Here is a 14,069-nt window from a genome sequence, read left to right on the forward strand (position 1 = left end):
GGTGTGCCCAGGCACACCGTAATGTCTCAAAGGGCTGGCTGGCGGCTGCTGGAGGAGGAGGGGGATTTGTGACGGAGCACCACAGCCCCGCACTTTAAATTCCCTGGCGCCGCGCACCGGCCATCTACGAACCACTACAGGGCCGAGGGAGTGCGTGTGTAGAGTGCTCAAACGCCGCGCAACAGGTGAGAGGGGAGATGCCCGAGCGTGGCACCTCGCAGCCCGGCTCCAGGCTCAGCACGTGGTCTGGAGCCCCGGAAGCAGCTGGGGCCAGGGCTGCAGGGACTTCTGGGGTTCAACCACAGACTCCAGCCCTGGAAACTGGAAGGCAGAAGCCGAAGGTAAAGGTAAGGTAGGGGAGGAGAAGGGGAAAGATAGGGGGAAAAGGTGGGAGAGGAAGGGACTTGTGCTGAGGGCATGGGGGAAAGTCGGGAGAAGAAAGGGAAGGCACCAAGGGACAGGGTGGCGGAGGGAGACAAATGCCAGGGGGCCAAGTGGAGACAATGAGGAAAAGGGCAGGAGGGGACATGTCAGTGGGAGGGGGGACAGGGTAATGCTGGGAGAGGAGAGGGTAAGGGCATTGGGGATTAGGGGGAGGGAGGGAGGGAGGTGCTGGGAGAAGGCTTGAAAGAAGGGGTGGGCATGAGGAAGGCGGGGATGGAGCAAGGTATGTGTGAGGGCACAGGGGCATGAGGGGAATGGGGCAGAGGGTGGTGGGGGTGGGCATCAGGGAAAAAGAGGGCAAAGGGAAGGCACCAGGAGGGTGCAGGGCCAAGGGAAGGTGTAGGTGCCAGGTGATTCTGGGGGTGAAGCAAAAGTTTGCATTTTTTAAGTAAAGTTTAGTTGTTAATTTAAAAAAGAAAAGAAAGTTAAGTTTTAGTTTCTCTAGTTTGTTTGATGAATAAAAATAATGTCCTTTATGAATGAGTATTCAATAAATGACTGCCTTTAAAAAAAAATGCCATGGGTGCACACCCTAATCAAATGTGCTGTGCACGCCTATGGTCCTACACTGAGATTATATACAAGTAAAATGTAAAATATACACAAAGTTAAAAGCTGTGTAATATGGTAACCTTGTAACCACTGAAAATTTCAGTACAGGCAGTCCCTGGGTTACGTACAAGATAGGGACTGTAGGTTTGTTCTTAAGTTGAATCTGTATGTAAGTCGGAACTGGCGTCCAGATTCAGCCGCTGCTGAAACTGATCAGCGGCTGATTCCAGGAAGCCTGGGGCAGGGTCTTCCTGTAGTCAGCCACTGGTCAGTTTCAGCAGCGGCTGACTTGGGGACGCCTGGGGCAGAGCAGCTGGGGTGCTGCTGGGTTGGTCCAGTAGCACCGCCGCTCCTCGGCGCTACTGGACCAACCCAGCAGCACCCAAGCTGCTCTGCCCCAGGCGTCCTGATTCAGCCGCTGCTGAATCTGACCAGCAGTGGCTGAATCAGGACGCCTGGGGCAGAACAGCTGGGGTGCTGCCCGGTTGGTCCAGTAGCGCCCAGAGCGGCGCTACAGGACCAACTGGCAGCGCCCCAGCTGCTGTACAACAGGTGTCCGGAGCAAAGCCATGGAGCACAGGGGCAGCGGGACAGCCCAGATGCGTCTGGGCTGTCAGCTGATCGCGCGCTCCGCGGCTTGGCTCTGCCTTGCCCCCCCCCTCCCCCTGGTCAGCAGACCAGGGGGACGGGGGGGGGGGGCAAAGCAGAGCCAAGCAGAGCCAAGCCGCGGAGCGCGCGATCAGCTGACAGCCCAGACACGTCTGGGCTGTCAGCTGTCCGGGCGCTCCGCGGCTTGGCTCTGCCTTGCCTACCCCCCCCTCCCTCCGGTCCCCCTGATCTGCAGACCAGGGGGACGGGGGGGAGGGGCAAAGGAGAGCCAAGCCTCGGAGCGCGTGGGCAGCGGACAGCCCTGTCCGCTGCCCACGTGTTCCGCCGCTTTGCTTCCTCTCCCTGGTCTGCTGGAGACCAGGGAGAGGAACGCCCCGTTCGTAACTGCGGATCCGACATAAGTCGGATCCGCATAACTCGGGGACTGCCTGTAGTTACATGCACTGCGGGCTCTGCAGTGTAAAGTTTAGAGCCCACAGTAGGGATATGAATGACTAGTCGACTAGTTGCTTTCCCCTCCACCGCTGCCTCTATCACAAAGAGGCAGCAGGGAGAAGGGGGGGATGAGGAGGGAGTGCTTCAAAGTGGCAGTGCCATGTGGAGCCTGGGGTCCAACCCTGGGCGCCGCATAGGGCTGCTGCTTTGAAACGCTATGGGGAGTTCAGGGCCAGTGGGGGACTGCTTGAGTCTCCCGCTGGCCATGTGCTCCCCGCAGCATTTTCACTTTTGAAGTGTAGCAACAGCCCTGGGGCTGTTGCTGCACTTCAAAGATGGAAGCACCTTTACTGACTAATCGACTAGTCAATGCAAATTGCTTTGACTATTCAATTAGCCAAATAATAAAAATTTTACATCCCTAGCCCACGGGGAAGTCTCCCTGGGAGCAGAGCTAGTGGCCCTGGCTTGCCCAACTTCAGGGGAGGAGCCTTTGCTGCCCTGCCACAGTGAAGCCGCCTCCCTGGAAGGCTGAGTGCAATCAACTGCATTAATCAATAAGCATCTCTTTATCAATTAAACAGTTTGTCATGTACACTCCAACATCCCAAGTAAAAACATTAGTTTTAAAGCAATGTATCAAAATTTGGATTTTTGTCACAAGTCACACATATATGGTGTTCATCTTACATACCAATAAGGAGGATACGGACTTAAATTTCATTTAATTACATACCTTGTTTATGAGATGCTCAGTGACAACTTCTCGTAGTCCGGTGTACAATTTTTCTCCATGTTTATGTAACACCATGGTATATGCATTCCTATACAGTTCCTCAAAGCTGAGACCACTGTTGTTCTTACGCTGGATCTCTTGGATTGCATTTTTCAGGAGATCCCAAATGCTGTTTACATATTTCTCATCCATGGTCATCTGCAATATTGAAGAAAAGAGATTAATATTTTGCTGAATTAAGAACGGTCTCTCCCAGAAAATTAGCTAGAAACCACTAGAATTTGAAAACAGCAGTGATGGCTTCTGTTTTCTGATTCAAAACATATGGCATTTATTAGCATCTCAGAACAACAGATTTGGTAAGATTCATAAGGATGAACTCCATTGGGTCAAAGACAGCATTTGCTACGATTTTTCAAGCCAATGGCATTGCTTGTATTTTTGAAGGAAAAAGGTTTTTAAAACAAAAACAAAAACAAAACAAACAGTTTTCATAGAATTCAACCCTGATTTCACAGGAAGAAAATTCTTGTTTTCCCCCTAAACTTAACCACCAATCTCTTGTTTTGACCCATGCTAACAAACACCCAGTCAAATTTTAGGTCATAGTATAAACCCCACCTGTTTAATTAAGATTTTAATTGACATACATCATAAAAAGGTACAGGTTTCACATGTGACAAATAAGAAGCAGTGATTTTACTGAAGTGATCCAAAGAAGTTGTTTCTAAACATGAGTAATCCAGTGACAGCTTAGAGACTAACAAAAACATATATAGTATCATGGGCTTTTGTAGGCAAAACCCATGTCTTCAGGTGACCTTGAGTGGAAAAAAAGGAGGGGGAATGCTCAGAATTTATGACAGAAAAAGAAGGGAGAGGGGAAAAAAGTAGTACCAGTGCTAATGAGTCAAACTGAATGGGCTGGAAGTGCACTATACTTACGTTTTTGATGGCAATGATGTGTTAAATGTAAAGAAAGCTAGTTTTATAATGGGCCATCCAGTAAATGTCTTTGTTCAGGCCCAGGGAAACAGTGTCAAATTTGCTAATGAAAGTCAGTTCTGCACTCTCTCTCTCTGTAATTGGCTTGTGAAATTCTTTTGCAGAATAATGGCAACTTTTAAATCCATGACTGAGTGCCCAAGTAGGTTAAAATGTTCCGATACAGGTTTGTGTGCGTTACCATTTCTGATATCCGATTTGTGACTACTTATTCTTTGCAGCAGAAACTGTCCAGTTTGGCTAATATACATGCCAGAGGGGCATTGCTGACACTTGATGGCATAGATCACATTAGAGGATGAGCAGTTATATAAGCCCCTGATGTTGTGGCTTACGTGGTCAGGCTCTGTGATAGTGCTGCTTGTATAGATGTGTGGACAGAGTTGGTAATGGGGTTCATTGCAGGGGTAGGTTCCTGGATGTATATGTCTGAGGTGTGATATGCGGCTGCTGGAAAGAATTTGCTTCAGCTTATGGGGTTGTCTGTAGGCAAGGACTGGCCTGTCTCCCAAGGCTTGTGAGTATGAAGACTGTTTTCCAGGATAGGTTGTAGATGGTCAATGATGCACTGGAGGGCTTTAAGCTGGGGACTGAAGGTCAGTGATTCCTAACCTTTTTATGCCAGGGACCAGTCAAACCCAAAGTTTCAGCAGACCTGTAACATGTTATTTGAATATCTGCATATTCCTTATGTAAATAAGAAATATGAAAATATATAAATACATTACTTGGCCACCTAGCCTCAACCCAGCCCCTTGCTCCCCAGTGCCTAACATCCTTTGACCCCTACCCTTACGCCCCATGCGCTTTGACCCTTTAACCTCTTCCCCCTATAGCCCATGACAACATCCTCTTGCCTTGTGACCCCACCACACCCTCACTCAACACCCCTTTGCTCCCCCTACCCCAACACTCCCCAGAGTGAGGCTGCCTCTAGGAAGTGTGCCTGTTACTGCCACGCAGACAGGAGAGCAGCCGTTGGCAGCACATACGCTCTCTCCTCCTTTGCGCCCCCTCCTTCCCCAAGCGCTTCTTGTGCCCCCATGGGTTAAGAGGAAGAAGCGCGGAGCCCCAGCCGGGCCATCATTACGAAGGGAGGGAGGGAGGAAAGCGCCTCTTCCTGCTGCCACCTCAGCTCCAGCACTGCTGCTGGCAAAAGTGGCCATGTGGGCAGAGTGCAGAGCCCCGTCTGAGATGCTATTATCAAGAGGCGAGGAGGGAGCGAGGCACCTCCTCCTCCTGCCGCCGCCTCAGTCCTAGTGCCACCACTGGCAAAAATGGCCTCACGGGCAGGGGGGAGCAGCTGTTGGCAGTGCAGGCACTCCCGTCTCCTTTGCGGGCCCATGCGGCCCTGCTATTGTAGGGGATGACGATGGTGTACTTTCATTGTTGGACCGGTCTTGAAGAAGCAGACTTGTTTCTAATTTAGTATAACACACCTAGGGCAATAGTGGTGAGTGTTGAAGAAATACATATTTATACGAACAAGTATTTAGAACAGATGAAGTACTTTTTTTGCAAACCACCATTAAATACGGTCAGCAACGCTACAGAACATGTACTCATTGCACAATTAGGAAATAGAGCTTTCATGATTTGCCAAAGGCTACAGAGTGAGTTAGCAGCAGAGCTGGTACTGATTCAGTCTTCTGTTCTAACTACACGTTACAATACATTTTAAATATTTTTGGTACAATGTTTATTTAAAGACTTCACTAAAATGACCAGAGGAGAGAGGGCAGCAAAGTTCTGTAGTTTAACTAATAATAAAGACTGCAGTAGATGACTTCTGTCTTGAAGTTAGCATATGGTAAACTGGGTTGCAACTCAGTTTCCAGGAGCCATCAGTCCTATTAAAGGTGTAGGGATACTCTAATACTACCAAGTATTTTATTATTTTATTCTAGACAAAGTAATATCAAGAAAATATCTTCTACTCAGCAGTCCTTCCTGAAAAACATTGTGTAGTCAAGATGCCGAAGCCCTCCCGGCAATACCATCCATTCAGCCAGGCATTCACTTGCAGCATATGTCTGTCTCTGTCTGGTCCCCTAGCACTGAAGGGAAGGACAGATGAGAACACACACCTGTGCGCCAGCTCCTTCCCCTTACCCTGAGAACACTGCTGTCATTTCTGATCTACTCAGGGTCCTATCTCACAATCATATGGGATACAGGGCCAGATGGTGCTTGGCAATCACTCTGTACCTTGTCACATTGGTGCCCTGGCAGACAGCACACCTCTTGAGAGGCTATGTGAGGCCTGCAGTTAGATGTCTCTGCTCCCCTTAGAAATGAGTCACTGTACTTGTTTTGTTTTGTTTCCTTTCCTCTTGCGAAAGGTGGCCACACTCCTCCCAGCCTTGGAGGTATATGGCTTCTCCTCTTCCATCTTTGGGAGAAGATTCCTCCTTTTTCATTGATGAGGCAACATACTATTTTTCTCTATGTGAATGGTTAATTGATTTATCTTACTGAGTGATGCTTACTGATTACAGTTAAACAGTGGGGGCTGGAGAAGTTCCCTGCCTGCCATGGGGAGGGGGCTACTCCAGCCACAAAGGGCCTGCCACAAAAGGGGGTGCTCCAGCTCAGCCACAGCGGGTGGGAGGAGCCCTGCCTGCCCCCATTTAATTGGTTAACCAGTTAAACAATGTTTAACCAGTTAACCAATTAAATGGGATTTTATATCCCTACTCCTTATGGATGCTATGTTAGAAGTAGGGATGAATCACTGTCAGCTGCCAGGAGGAGGCAGTTTCCTCACTGTGAAGGAGACTGTTCCTCCTGCCCTAGGTGTACTGAAATCTTCTCCAGCTGAACTGACTCCTTAATCTTGGAGGTGTCCACATGTAAGAGAGAACAAGTAATTTCTTTTAAGAGAGAACAATATTTGGCAAGTGCAGCTGGAGAGAGAGCAGAAGAAAGCGAACTTTTAAAATGAGGTTTCTTCTTTAGCTTTTCATGAGATGAGGGAATGATCTGGAGCCACAAAAAAGTCTTAAAGGCCAAACTTAGGCTGCTAGGTAAGAGATTAAATCCAGGATCTCCTGGTAGCATTATCCAAAATGCTTCCTAGTTCACATGCAGCGCCAGGCAGGCAAAGCTGCACGGTTTCAATGTGTAGATGACACAACTGTATAGGAAGGAGAAGATTCAGATTTAATAGGAACTGGGAAAGTATTGTGAAAGGGGGAGCCTATACAGGAAGGATAGGCTCCAACTAAACCAAAATGGAACCAGATTTCTGGCATTTAAAATTGAAAAAGGCTGCAGAGCAGTTTTTAAACTAAGTACTGGGTGAAAGCTGACAGGTATGGATCAGACAGAGCCATCTCTTAGGAGAGGGTCTATAATTAGAGATTCTCTATATGCTAATAAAGAAGAGAGGCTGGAAGATGATAAAATACAGGTAAAATCTGATGAGAAACAGTCAAATGAAAAAGAGTCTCATTCACTCACATCAGTGGCAGACAGGTGAAAAGTTTAAGTGTTTATATATATGAACCCCAGAAGTCCAAATAAGGTAGGTGAACCAGAGTGCCTTGAATTAAACAAAAAAAAAAAAAATCAATAAAATAGGAATCACAGAAACTTGGTGAAATTAGGGTAATCAATGGGACACAGTAATACCACCATACAAAATACAGCAGAAGGACAGAACAGGTCATGCCAGTGGGGGAGTGGCACTACGTGTGAAAGAAAGTGTAGAATCAAATGAAATAAAAATCTTTAATAAACCAAACGGTATCACAGAATCTCTATGGATATTCATTCCATGTTATAAGAATAAAAATATAGAATTCGGGATGCGAACGGGTAACCAGTTACTGGGTGATACTTACTGGCTACACTAGTTAACCAGTGCTCAAGAGCAGACCCCTCCCCCCACTTGCAGTAGTGGGACTGGGAGCCAGTGGCAGCCCCAGGACTAGGTCCAGGGGCCTCCTGCTGGCAGTAGTGGCAGCCCCAGGACTGAGAGAACTCCTGCTGGCAGTGGTGGCAGCAGCAACAGCCCTGAGACTGGGATCCCACTTAATTGGTTAAAAAGTTAAACATTTGGTTAACATAATGTATAACTGGTTAACGGATTAATTGGGATTTTACATCCCTAGAGGAATGTATCACCAACCACCTCGCAGGATGGTAACAGTGACTGAAGAGCTAAAGCAGATTTGAGAGGCTATAAGAATCCCACACTGACTGGATACATGTCACCTCAGGACAGGATGTAGAGATCAAGTTCCTTGACACCATCAATGACTGCAGCATCTTGGAGCAGCCTGATTCTGGAACCCACACGTAGAGAGGCAATTTTTGATTTAGTCCTAGGGGGAACGCAGCACCACGTCCAAGAGGTGAATACAGCCGCTCCCTGAGATACGACCACCTCCACTTACAACCATCCGCACTTATGACCAAAGCTGTCGTAAATGTGGATCCGAGTTACAAACAGCGATCCGTGCTTATGAACAGCATGGTTGCCATGTAACTCTATGGGATCCGAGTTATGAACACTTTGAGTTACGGACCACGTGTTGGTCCATAACTTGTTCATAACTCAAGGAGCGACTATATAGTGATGAATAGCTGGACTACTTGGAAACAGTGATCATAATATAAATAAATGTAACATCCTTGTGGAGGGAAAAACAACAGAGCAGTTCAACACTGTTGAATTTAATTCCAAAGGGTGAACTACACAAAAAATGAGAAAAGAAAAAAAAAGTACAGAAATTCCCATAAGCTGTATGGAAACTTAGAGACACCATTATAGAGGCTCAATTTAAATATATATCCCAAATTTAAAAACACGGTAAGAATTAAAAAAAGTGCCATGATGGCTTGGCTTAACCAAGTAAAAGAAACAGTGGGAGACAAAAAAGCATCATTTAAAAAGTGGCAGTTAAATCCTAGTTTGGAGAACGGAAAAGAGCATAAACTCTGGGAAATTAAGTGTAAAAATATCATTAGGAAGGTCAAAAAAGAATGTGAACAATTAGCCAAAAACTCAAAAAGCTGTAGCCAAAAAAAAAAAAAAAAAAAAAAATACATCAGAAGCAGGAACCTCTCTAAATAATCTGTGGGGCCACTGGACGATAAGATGATAAAGGAGAACTCAAGGATGATAAAGCCATGAGACCAATATGGCAGTGCAAAGGCAACCCAGGAAATTTTTGGAGAATGTTGGGGATAACTTCTTGGTACAAGTGCTGAAGGATCTGACCAGGGACCATGCACAGCTTGACCTTCTGCTCACAAACAGGGAGGAACTAATAGGGGAAGTAGAGGTGGGTGACAAACTCGGAAGCAGTGATCATGAGATGGTAGATTTCAGGATCCTGACCAAAAGAATAAAAGAGTAGTAAAATACACACCCTGGACTTTAGAAAAGCAGACTTTGACTCCCTCAGAGACCTGATGAGCAGAATCCCCTGGGATGCTAACATGAAAGGGAAAGGAGTCCAGGAGAGCTGGCAGTATTTTAAAGAAGGGGGGGAGGGGCGGGAGGGAGATATTTGGTAGCAGCCTTCAACTACCTGAAGGAGTTTTCAGGATTGACATGACAGAAAGAGAAGCAGTAGTCTCAAGTTGCAGTGGGGAAGGTCTAGGTTAAATATTAGGAAAAAACTATTTCAGTTGGAAGGTGGTAAAGCACTGGAATGGGTTACCTAGGTAGGTGGTGGTGGAATCTCCATCCCTAAAGCTTTTTAAGACCTGGACTGATGCTGCCCTGGCTGGGATGAATTTATTGAGATTTGTCCTGCTTTTAGCAGGGGAGTGTACTCAATGACCTCCTGAGGTCTCTTCCAATGCTATGATTCCATCACCATCTTCAAAATGTTAATATTATATATTTTAGAAATGTGCGTCCATCTGACTGTCCGTCCTTCAGTGAGCCTGTTTGTTCAAGAACTCCTCCTAAACAGTAACAGCTAGGACCATCTAATGTGATGCTCAGCTTCCTCTTATCATAACAAAGCAAAGTAAGGGGTTTGGTTTTGCCAGAAAAAAAGAAGATGTACTTGGAATGGATTGCTTCTCATAATAACCAGACACAAAAGACAGACTCACCAAATCAAATACGGTCCTCAAAATTGACATAACTGAGTGAATACTGCAGGTGTAATCTTTTCCCCACCAGCCCAAGCACAGCCATTCTTTATTGGGCCAGTCCCCTCCAGCTGTAGCAGCTCTGTGCTGGGGCTGTGAGAGTGGGTGCTTAGCACCCCCAGACGCATCTGTTCCATACTATGGCCAGAAGAGGGGGCACCTCATCCCCAGGCTTGGCACCCAACCTAAAGCTGCCCAACAGCTCCCAGTGCCAGGGGACAGATGGTCTTTCCAGGGGACCCAACCAGCCTAACCTGGACCTGCCCCAGCCTGGGACACGCATCCCTTCCTTGCAGCTCCATCAGGCACAGCAGCAGCTATGGCGAGACTCTTCTCACCTGGCCCCAAGTTGCTGCAGTGAGAGGGCTGAGATAGTCCTCTCTCCCCAGGGCAGCCTGCCTACTGTACCTCAAATCCCCAGCTCCACCCCAGGACAATGATTTTAATTAAGCATGTACATTTTCATTTCCAAAAAACGAAAATTGAGTTAAGGACCGACCACCCACCCACCCCTACACACACAGTCTAGTGGCAATGAAGTAAACTTCAGAGAACTGAAGAAAAACAACAAAAGGGAAATTCCAAGCTATAGAAAACAACTTTACAAAGCTATCAAAGAATATTTGAAATATATTATCTTTTAATATTTTAATATTAAATATTTGATCTTTCAGTGTAGCTTCATATTCTGGGATTTCCATCAACAATTTGACTAGTCAATAAGAACTTCCACGTTCCACCTTTGATATGTACAAGAGCCCCAGGAGGAGTTCTTGTGCATTTCAAAGACTGAAAGGCTGTGTGGAGCCTGGGGCCAGGGGGGAACTCAGAGTCCTGAGCAGGCCCCAGGTTTTACCAGGTGTTTCAATCTTTGATATGCACAAGTACTCCCACTGGGGTTCTTGTACATTTCAAAGAGAAGGACTCCCCGCTGGCTCCGGGCTCCACACAGTGTTCCAACTTTAAAACATACAAGAGTCCCCACTGCACCTCTGCCCCCTCTCATGGACTTGGAGCTGGGGGGAACGCTTTTAAGCCAGCTCCCTCCGGCACCCTCCCTCCTCCCCCCCCACCCCCGCTTTGCTGCCTCTTTAGGATAGAGGCAGCAAGGGGCGGGGGAGCAACTAGTCGACTAGCGTGTCGACTATCTGATAAGGTTTTGCTTATCGTATAGTCGACTAGTCAATTAGTCACTTATATCACTATTCTCCTTCAATTAATTATCTCTCAAGTAGCAGCAACACTGTTGGTACTCAATTTTTTTTTAAATGAATTGTAGGAAATGGGTTTGCTGAAGTTTTATCATGACAAATTAAGGGAACATTGTCTCCTGTTCAAACATCAAAAATAGTTTACTTGTTTTGCAGCAATTGTTTTCTAGCAAGCCAAAGCTTTCTAATAAAACTTAAACGACTATGTGTATTGCAGGAGTAAATAAGTCTCCTATACAGTATACACTCTTGCAAGAGTCCTTTAGTCTCTTCCCCTAATCCCCTTCTTTTAAAAAGGTCTGTTTAAACATTTGCTCAAAATATGTAGGACCTTATCCTGGCCAAAATTAAGGAAGAATGTCAATGAACTGTTACCTCTGGATTGTTTAGCTTGTAATGTAGTCACAAATGAAAATATTTAAAATTAAAATGTTTTTCTGAAGATAGCTGTAACAAAAACTGTCGCCATAAAAACACAAACATACTGAACATTCCAATATCATAATGAAAAGACACAAAAATTAGTTTGTGATGTCATAAGAACATTTATGTACTTCTGAGATCTAGACTGAGATCCTTGGATAACAGTTGACATAAGTATTATTACAAAAATAAAGCTCTGTTTCTGCTGTATGAGCCACTAAAGTGGACCCCTGCACCAATGAGAACACCCTGGACCAAAAAAAAGGATGCTCAGTGATCTATATTAGCAATTCTGGGTGAATAGTCAGTTCCCAAATGTTCTTCCTTGCTCATTTCTTGAGTTGTAGCTACTGATTTACTTAGACCTGCTGTAAATGTTTTAAAATAATGAATTTCTGTTCATTTGTAGAGTTCAATTCTTGCACTATATTAACTTCCAAAATAAAAATTAAAAATTAATCATTGCTGCATTCATGGGCTTTTCAGAGTAGGGATGTGAATGTTTAAATAGTAAAGAGTGAGGGCTTACCAGTTAACCTCAACCAGTGGGGGCTGGAATAGCTCCCCACCTGTCATGGGCAGGGACCCTGATTGCTCTGACCAGCCTCTGTCCACACAACACCCTGGCCCGCTTGAGCAGTCTGTCCATGGCAGGCACCACAGATCAAAGCAGTCCAGCTGCTGGAGCCTTTGCCGGGGCAGAGAGGGGTTCCTCGAGCCCAGTCGCAGGTGGGCCACTATTTGGGCTGGTGTGACCCCCTCGCCCTCCACTTTAATCTGTTAATCGGTTAATCAATTAAACAGGATTTTACATACCTATTTCAGAGCTCATTTCTTAGACACAGGTGGAGGATGGAAGACAGAAAGAAGATGAGTTTTTAAATTAAAAGGCTAGGCTGCGTTGCAAAAACAATTTGCAATGACAATGTAATATTTTAATAAATCTAAATTGGGAAGAACTGTCCTCTCTCGATTAAGGGCAACAGCAACAAGATATAGAATTGCTTTCCCTGACCATAACATGCAGACTTGCTGGAGTTTCATCACCTAACAATACTCAGTGCACTATTAAAATAAAATAGACTTTAAACTATCTTTATCTTGATCCAGCAGTGTTTGACCATTTTTGGAGATTGAGAAATTTAAACAATGACCACAAATTTAACTATCCTTTCTCTTCTAGAAATTGCTCCAGCAGAATAAGATTGACACACATTCATAAAGAAATTAGTTATTCTGGATTTCAGGTTTTATTTTTATGCTTTTCTGTGTTCAACACCCAGCCCCTCACAATTTTCACATCTTATGAATTCCTAGGAAAGTAACTGTTTTCACAGATTTGTTTCAATTGTGACTGTACACAAGAGCAGCCACAGGTTCTTGAGCAATTAAGAAACAAAAAGAGTTAACATAAAAGCTATAAAAGTTATATAAAAGCTCTTTATAAATTTAAAATTTATTCTTGAAAATTAATAACTTTATTAGGGATGTAAGCAACTAGTTGAGTAGTTGACTACCCAACAGGCATAAGCTTATCGGGTAGCTGAGAATGACTACTCAACTACTTGCTTCCCCCTCCACTGGCTCTGATACAGAGACAGCAAAGGGAGGGGGAGCTGGTGCTGGGGGGGGGGGGGGGGCGAGGGCAGTTTAAAAGCCAGTTCCAAACAGAGCCGCAGCAGTACCAGAGCCCCGACTCACACCGCCCCCAAGAGCAAAGCCCAGCAGCTCTTACTACATTTAAAATGCAGAGTTGCAGCAGCAGTAGCAAGCCCTCCCCCGCTCCCTTAAGTCAATTAGCTTATTAACCATTACTTAACATCCCTAAACTTTATATTTAAAATGACATCCAAAATTCCTAGTAATTGCTGCCATCCCATTGTTCACTCTGCTTGTGTGTTCTACATATCGCCTCCTTCTCCCTCGCCCTCCCCGCTGTCATCAGCCTCACTTCTATCTTGTCTATTTAGACTGTAAGCTCTTCAGGGCAGGGACTGTCTTCTACTCTGTACTACTGAAGTACAGTGGGGCCCTATTTTTAGCTGGCTCTTAGGCTCTGATAAATAATAGCTAATCACAGAATACTATTATCCACGTTTTCCTGGTTCTGTGTATAAAGACAACTTCTGTCCACATCTATTAATTCTTTTTCCAATCACTAAATTTATATTTAAAATAAAAATTTGTGACCAACAGAAACATCATTGTAAACTAAAAGGTCCCTAGCCAGGTACGGAAAGATTGAGACCAGCATAGAATCATAGAATACTAGGACTGGAAGGGACCTCGAGAGGTCATCAAGTCCCCATGGCAGGACCAAATACTGTCTAGATCATCCCTGATAGACATTTATCTAACCTACTCTTAAATATCTCCAGAGATGGGGGATTCCACAACCTCCCGGGGCAATTTATTCCAGTGTTTGACTACCCTGACAGTTAGGAACTTTTTCCTAATGTCCAACCTAAGCCTCCCTTGCTGTAGCTTAAGCCCATTGCTTCTTGTTCTATCCTCAGAGGCCAAGATGAACAAGTTTTCTC

At 45.4% G+C, this 14,069-nt stretch overlaps 1 protein-coding gene across 1 annotated transcript in view; it reads right to left on the reverse strand.

Annotated features, from left to right (window-relative positions):
- The window catches only part of CUL3 (cullin 3), a 105,556-nt gene that overhangs the window by 75,319 nt on the left and 16,168 nt on the right, over positions 1-14,069 (reverse strand). The window contains exon 2 of the mRNA XM_075937566.1: positions 2,777-2,974. Within this exon, the coding sequence (XP_075793681.1) occupies positions 2,777-2,974 (198 nt within the window). The remainder of the gene's footprint in view (positions 1-2,776; positions 2,975-14,069) is intronic.

This window comes from Pelodiscus sinensis, chromosome 10 (assembly GCF_049634645.1).
Source record: "Pelodiscus sinensis isolate JC-2024 chromosome 10, ASM4963464v1, whole genome shotgun sequence".
NCBI lineage: Eukaryota > Metazoa > Chordata > Testudines > Trionychidae > Pelodiscus > Pelodiscus sinensis.